The sequence below is a fragment of the Neoarius graeffei genome, chromosome 18, assembly GCF_027579695.1.
Source record: "Neoarius graeffei isolate fNeoGra1 chromosome 18, fNeoGra1.pri, whole genome shotgun sequence".
Classification (NCBI taxonomy): Eukaryota; Metazoa; Chordata; class Actinopteri; order Siluriformes; family Ariidae; genus Neoarius; species Neoarius graeffei.
In genome coordinates, this window is record NC_083586.1 from 14,679,309 (window position 1) to 14,687,500 (window position 8,192).

General features: G+C 42.0%; 1 protein-coding gene across 1 annotated transcript in view; it reads left to right on the top strand.

Moving 5' to 3' along the window:
- Window positions 1–1,236: 1,236 nt before the first annotated feature.
- Window positions 1,237–8,192, top strand: part of LOC132866609 (macrophage mannose receptor 1-like) — a 90,863-nt gene continuing 83,907 nt past the window's right edge. Inside the window, exons 1-2 of the mRNA XM_060899404.1 lie at window positions 1,237–1,303; window positions 1,702–1,740. Of these exons, the coding sequence (XP_060755387.1) occupies window positions 1,704–1,740 (37 nt within the window). The 5' untranslated portion in view covers window positions 1,237–1,303; window positions 1,702–1,703. The remainder of the gene's footprint in view (window positions 1,304–1,701; window positions 1,741–8,192) is intronic.

An 8,192-nucleotide genomic window follows, 5' to 3' on the forward strand; every position in this document is an offset into this window, starting at 1 on the left:
TGAAATGCGAAATGTGATAGTAAGTTTGCAACCAACATGACGTCACGGCAGTGTTGTACGATGTGTTTTGGCTGTGACTTACGAATGGACAATTTTTTTTTTTTAGTAAACCCACGAAACTTCTTTGCCTCGTAAAAACATCAGTTTTTATTATTGATGTCTCAAACTTTGCAGTTGTATATTTCAACAGTATGTTTATTGAAATACGTAAAAAATGCTTCATATGCAGTTTTATCAGAGAAATAAGTAAGAGGCCAAGTGACTCTGGTCTAGTTGGAGAGATTCACAGCTCAGATGCAGAAAGCTGTTCACAGAACGACCAGCCAAACTCCAGAAAGCTGGGCTTTATGCAAGAGTTGTAGGAAGAAATCCATTATTAACTTTTTGGGCTTGGCTTAAAGCATCACATTTGACAGAATCACAACACTGCTCAGGCGGCACGGTGGTGTAGTGGTTAGCGCTGTCGCCTCACAGCAAGAAGGTCCGGGTTCAAGCCCCGTGGCCAGTGAGGGCCTTTCTGTGTGGAGTTTGCATGTTCTCCCCGTGTCTGTGTGGGTTTCCTCCGGGTGCTCCGGTTTCCCCCACAGTCCAAAGACATGCAGGTTAGGTTAACTGGTGACTCTAAATTGACCGTAGGTGTGAATGTGAGTGTGAATGGTTGTCTGTGTCTATGTGTCAGCCCTGTGATGACCTGGCGACTTGTCCAGGGTGTAACCCGCCTTTCGCCCGTAGTCAGCTGGGATAGGCTCCAGCTTGCCTGTGACCCTGTAGAACAGGATAAAGCGGCTAGAGATGAGACAACACTGCTCATCACTCTGAGAAGACCATCCCCACAGTGAAGCACAGTGGTGGTAGGATCATGGTGTGAGGATCCTCATCATCAAAAGGAGTGGGAAAGTCGTCAGGTTTGTGGCAAGAATAGAAAATCACTTTTCATCAGTGGTCTCCATTTATCACCTTCATTGTGTAAATCAGATGCTAAAATCACAAATAACTTCAAATCCAAGGTTGTAACAATGAAATATGTGAAAAGGTAAAAGGGGGTGAAGTTGTATTTTGTTTATGTTGTCAGTGACTGGAGTACTGAAACCCATGCAAAGTCGTACCACTGAAATTTCCTGTTTATCAGAACCAGCAGCTCTGACGCTGACAGTAAAGGGATGGGAGGGGTTAAAAGAGGACAGTGATACTGTATAATAAGAGATTTGTTATGTTCAGGTGCATAAGGTGCGAAGACAAACAGGTGAACGCATTACGACAAACTCACAACACCACCCTGTGTGGAGTACAGGACATACATCAGGTAGGGATGTCTACTTATTCTGGATGGATGGATGTATATATGGATACATTTATAGCACCGCACGATTGAATTCTTGAATATGATTGGTCAGAAGGTGTATATTATTTCTGTATGACAGCACGGCTTGGACAGTAGCTCTGGCTATAACCTGGACAATGGGTTTATATAAATGTGTGTTATTAATGGTGCATTAAACAGAGGAGTTTACTCGTTCCAGTTTCCTGGCAAAATTTGAAGTTGCGTTTTTTGAGAGAGAGAGAGAGAGAGAATAATGTAAGCAATAACAAGACATAGAGAGACAGAGAGAATAATGTAAGCAATAACAAGACATAGAGAGACAGAGAGAATCGTACTGTTAATTCATATAAAATAATATTGTTTTTTTTTTTCCCTGACAGATATGGTTCATCTTAGATCAGTGATCCTTCTCTTCACAGGTCAGTGTGTACACAAGGATCAAGTGTGTGTGTGTGTGTGTGTGTGTGTTCTATTTCATATGCCAATGCAGGAATTTACTGTTTAATTTCAGCATGTAAATATTTTGGACAATAATGTTTTTCTCTGGGCGGCACGGTGGTGTAGTGGTTAGCGCTGTCGCCTCACAGCAAGAAGGTCCGGGTTTGAGCCCCGTGGCCGGCGAGGGCCTTTCTGTGCGCAGTTTGCATGTTGTCCGCGTGGGTTTCCTCCGGGTGCTCCGGTTTCCCCCACAGTCCAAAGACATGCAGGTTAGGTTAACTGGTGACTCTAAATTGACCGTAGGTGTGAATGTGAGTGTGAATGGTTGTCTGTGTCTATGTGTCAGCCCTGTGATGACCTGGCGACTTGTCCAGGGTGTACCCTGCCTTTCGCCCATAGTCAGCTGGGATAGGCTCCAGCTTGCCTGCGACCCTGTAGAACAGGATAAAGCGGCTACAGACAATGAGATGAGATGAGATGTTTTTCTCTTTGTGAACTGTTGCTATTTTTGTAAAGATAAACGAAGCTGTTCATGCTGAACTACTGAGCCGCTTTAAATCAGGTGTAAAATTCAGAATCCACTGATGCAGCAGGCTTTTCAAACCTATTTTGCTCTGTAATTTTTGCTTGACTTCTAGAAATTCCCTCTGAGCACAAACACAGGGATAAACTATTTTTCTGAAGCAGCCTTAAAGCTCCTGTCCTACTTTTCCAGCACAGTTTTGTGGGTGCTCACTATATGTATTATTTTGTCAACGCTCAAACAGGAACGCTACACTGAAAAACATCTGGAGTGGCATTTCCTTTGAAAAACTTGGGTAACATTTTCCAGACAGAAATTCTTAGTACAGTTTACTCAGGATATTCTCAAGTAAAGTTGACTAGCAGTTACAAATTGCTGCTATCAGAATACTCAAGTAACCTTTACCTGGAATTATCTGTCTTTGTCACTAAATTTGACTCAATAATCAGTAATAATTTTTGCTTGAATTACCTTTTCATCAAATTACAAATCTCTGCTAAAAATGCATGGGTTTTCATGTTTTTTTTTTGTTTTTATTTTCCATACTTTTATTTGAGAAATATTCAGTAATATTCAGTAAAATTCTACTTCATCCAATTTTAACACTACTGTTTTATATGCATGTGTGTTATTTAATCTTTTTTTTTTTTTACTGTAATAAAATTGTCTTAAAATAAGGTTACTACAAAACATACTCTTAGTATGATACTCAAGTAACGTTTACTTGGAATTATTTGTCTTTGTCACGAAATTTTACTCAATAATCAATAATAATTTTTACTTGAGGGCGGCACGGTGGTGTTGCCTCACAGCAAGAAGGTCCAGGTTCGAGCCCAGCGGCTGGCGAGGGCCTTTCTGTGTGGAGTTTGCATGTTCTCCCTGTGTTTGCTTGGGTTTCTTCCGGGTGCTCTGGTTTCCCCCACAGTCCAAAGACATGCAGGTTAGGTTAATTGGTGGCTCTAAATTGACTGTAGGTATGAATGGTTGTTTGTCTCTGTGTCAGCCCTGCAATAACCTGGTGACTTGTCCAAGGTTTACCCCGACTCTCGCCCATAGTCAGCTGGGATAGGCTCTAGCTTGCCTGCGACCCTGTACAGGATAAGCGGTAATGGATGGATGGATGAATTTTCACTTTAACTACCTTTTCATCGAATTACAAATCTCTGCTAAAAATGCATGGTTTTTCACATTAAAAATTTTTTTTTTCATTTTCTGTACTTTTGTTTGAGAAATATTCAGTAATATTCACAAAACAGTTCATCTAACTTTAACACTACTGTTCTAATATGCATTTGTTTTATGTAGTTTTTTAATGCAATAAAATTGTCTTAAGCTTAATCCAAAACAAAACATACTCTTAAATAACAGCACCATTATTATATTTTCCAGAATACAGTACAGTCTGGAGGCACGATGGTGTAGTGGTTAGCACTGCCGTCTCACAGCAAGAAGGTCCTGGGTTCGAGCCCAGTGGCCAACGAGGGCCTTTCTGTGTGGAGTTTGCATGCTGTCTGCGTGGGTTTCCTCCGGGTGCTCCAGTTTCCCCCACAGTCCAAAGGCATGGAGGTTAAGGCCCAGTCACACAGCCAATCACGTATAAATCACGTATAAAGTTGGCTTGTGCGTGATTGTCAGTGGAGAAATTGACCATTTTTTGGGGGTGTGCGTGGTCGAAAATCACCGATTAATTGCGCATGAACTACGTACAAATCACTTACAAGTCACGCACATCAGCGCATAGGGTCAAAAGAGGGACAATTTCTGGTTTTTATTGATGAACACTCCACGCATAAACTGCGTATGAACCACGTATAAGCACGCATGAACCGCACACTAGCACTGATGAACGACGCATAGAGCGCGCATGGATCACGCATGAATCACTAATGATTCACTGATGGCTAGCGAACAGCGGGCGTCACTATCGCATCCACTCCGCGCACAATAAATAGCCTGCAGTTACGGGGTTTTGCCAATCTCGTTCCAGCAGCCGAAGGATCCTTGTATGAAGGATCATACAAGCCCTGCTCTGGTCTTCTAGTGATCCAGTCTCTCACCCAGACGTTCCAGATCTGTCTTCTCCTCCTTCTTCTTCTCCTGGCCAACATCTGATGAAGTTGCAGCAGCTGATCATTCTGGTTCTGCATCAGGAACACCAGGACATCTCTTCTCTGAGGGTTCATACTGGATGTGTACCCCTTGGCAGCAAGGACAAGACTGGCAAAAGTTCAAGAAATGGTTGCTTTTATACGGCAAAAATCATACGTGAGTTGTTAGTGATACATAAGTGATTCATAAGTTTTTCATAAGTTTTTTATGCGTTTTTGTAAGTGTTATATAAGTGTTTTATGCGTTAATACTTTTTTTTGTCAGTGGATATCAGTGAAATGTACGTGTTACTACAGCGAGACATGGGTGATATGTGCGTTATTCGTCAGTGAAAAGTCATCGACGTGCGCGGTAGCGGTAAATTTCTTGCGATCAACCACTAACGGTCCACGCATATGTCGCGCATTATCCGCGTCAGAACTACAGCAAAGGACGCACGAATTACGTTAAACGGCCCACAATCGCGCATACTTGTGCGTGATCAATATTTTTGAGCAGCTCAAAACCTGGAATCGCGCACAAACCCGATTCGTCGAACATCCACTGACAACTACTGATGCTCCACGTCAAAAAAACTTATGAATTACGCACAGCACTGATGAATCGCGCACGACTCGAAATTTATGCGCAATTCATGCGTAAATCGTAAGTTTTGGCTGTGTGACTGGGCCTTTAGGCTAATTGGTGGCTCGAAATTGACCGTAGGTGTGAATGTGATTGTGAATGGTTGTCTGTGTCAGCCCTGTGATGACCTAGCAACTTGTCCAGGGTCTACCCTGCCTCTCACCCATAGTAAGCTGGGATAGGCTTCAGCTTGCCTGCAACCCTGTAGGAAAGGATAAGCAGCTACAGATGATGGATGGATGGACAGTACAGTCTGGTGCTTTGATAGAAAATTCTGCACCTACATCGGTGCTGACAAAAATACTTTCTTAACGTTCTTACAAAGAGCCTTAGTCTGAGTAAAGGTGTTAAAATTTTTCAAATAAGGCACTTAGCCTCTGGCTGATCCCTTTTATCTCATAACCCTTTTTACAAATATTTTAACATTTGAAGAAAACATTTCAACCTGAGTACATCTCAGCTAAATTGTCTAGTGACTTTTTCAAGAGTCTCATTTTAAAGTGCAATAGATTTGCACAAAACGCAGTGTATTTTCTTTTAGGTCTTACAGAACACTTACACAACATGTGAGAGTTCACAAGTAGCACTGCAACTTTACAAAACAGACAAATAGAGAAGAAACACAAGCAAATGTCCAGTTGGGTGTAAAGATTTGCATCCCCTTATTTTGACATGATTGAAAATTCGTAAAATAAAGAAATTTACTTTCATCAACAATACTGATGCACATTCAAATGTTCCTTCAATATCAAAAGTAAGAAAAATGCTCAAATTGAGTATAAAAATGAAGTTATAGTAAAATAATGAAAATTATATCAGTTCACCAATTTTTATTATAACCCTGATTCTCTGTAGTCTCTGTAAAGCAAATTTTAAATAAAAGCTACGTTGTTTTGACTTCATACCACGAACCAATTTTTTAAAAATTGTTTATAAATATTCATCTGAATGTCGATAACTGTGGACAAAAGTGCTGATAATTGTGGAACGGTGTCACGTGATCTGATACACTAAGTAATTGAGAATCAACTATCTTTTTTTTCTGTGGAAGTTTGAATAATTATTCATGCACAGTTTCCATACTGAAAGCCTTTTCTACTTTTGCAATGGCCAAAAGATCGATAAGGTGTCAATAATTGTAGCCGCCGCACTAGTTTTTAATAAAGTTTTCTTTTATTTTCACGGATTTTCCACTTACAATTGTTTCATTTGCTTCTTGCACAGTAAGTAAAAATGGAAAAAAAAAAAAGCTTCATATGCACCTTAATATTGTCCTAATACATTTTTTGGGAGACAGTCTCCTGACAGCGTTCTATTCTTTGTTATTCCTTTGCATATTACCTTAGGAACATATATTATCTCTGTATCTGCTCTTTGTCAGAGTCGTGGTTTGGCAATGATGCAGTCATTATGTCCAGGAAATTCAAGGAAACAAAAGAGTTTTCTAAATAGATATTTCAGCTGGAACTTATTTGAATAAAGGACAGGTATACGTGTGTGTGTGTGTGTGTTTACAGACTGTCAGAGATGAGTTGGTAGACAGATGTAAGTGCAAAAGTGTTTTATTAATGAAAGAAACAAGAGGCAAACAATCCAAATCAGCAGGCAAAATCGGAAACAAGAAAACATGCAAAAGGTTGAGCGAGGCACAAACAGAATATCACAGGCAGAATCAAAAAAATGAGGAAACAGGAAATTGGGAACACAAACAAGGAACTAAGGCTCAGTAAAGTATCCACAACGTAATGCAATACTTCGCAGCGAGCATATGTACATGAACTTCTTAAATTTGACTTCGGCTGGCTTTCAAGAAGTATACTCATGTTAAACTTGGATATACATACACACTGACAGATGTAATACAGATTACAAATTAGGTACACAAAAAAAATAATTTAAAAATAATTAAAAAGGGGCCTTTGTGAATAATATTATGGCCTACATAAAGGAAGGTTTGCTTACAATGGAGGGAGAAAGGAGGTGGGTTTGTACAGTGTTATCTACACTAATTTACAAGACCCAAACTATGCAGATTGACAAATGTATAGATTATAGATATATGAAATGGATTAAAAAGTGGCAGCAGGGAACCGAATTGATTCCAAAAATTCAAGAAAAAGGTTCCATATCCTGTAAAATTTTGTGGTGGAGCCATGCAATGTAGCCCTCATCTTTTCTCACTGAGAATAGGACAAAAGGTCTCTGTAGCAGTTCCTGATGTGGGTGGAGCACAGAAGCACGGCAGGCGAGAGTTGGTCACACACAAATACTTTATTTCACTTATTTTAGCTTGTCAGCACTCACTCAACACGCACACATGCATTGTGGTCAGGAGGGAGCCCATTTTCTCTGCTCTTCCCCTCCTTTTATGCTCCGTCCCTGTAACACAAACACACACACATTAATTGACAGCAGGTGGAATGACTTAGCCACTTACCTTCCCCGACCCTGCCCTCCATTCACAGACTGCTGCTTGGCCATGGCCCCGCTGCCACATACCCCCACCACTCGACTCAGGCTGGGGAGCTGTCCGGCCTGAAGCTGACTCCACCCCCCCGACGGGACAGGAAGTCAGCCACCACCATCTGTGCCCCTGGCCTGTGGATCACCTCGAACTTAAATGGCTGGAGGGAGAGATACCAACGGGTGATCTGCTGATTGGCATCCTTCATGCGGTGGAGCCACTGGAGGGGCGCGTGGTCCGAACAGAGAGTGAAAGGGTGCCCCAGCAGGTAGTATCGGAGGGCGAGGACCGCCCACTTGATGGCAAGACACTTTTTCTCAAATGGTGCTGTACCTGCTTTCACACATCAAGAGTTTCGGGCTGATGTACAGCACGGGGCGCTCCTCGCCCTCCACCTCCTGGGACAAAACGGCCCCCAGCCCTCTGTCCAATGCATCAGTCTGCAAAATAAAGGGGAGAGAGACGTCCAGAGAGTGGAAAAGTGGCCCCCCCCACAGAACAGATTTTACCTCAGAGAAGGCCTGTTGGCACCGCTCGGTCCACTGGACCAGATCTGGAGCCCCCTTTTTAGTGAGATCGGGTAGCAGGCTGGTGACGTCCGAATAATTAGGTATAAACCTACGATGATAGCCAGACAGCCCCAGGAACCGTCTCACCTCCTTTTTGGTCTTGGGCCTCGGGCAGGCCGCAATCGCTGCAGTCTTGTTCACTTG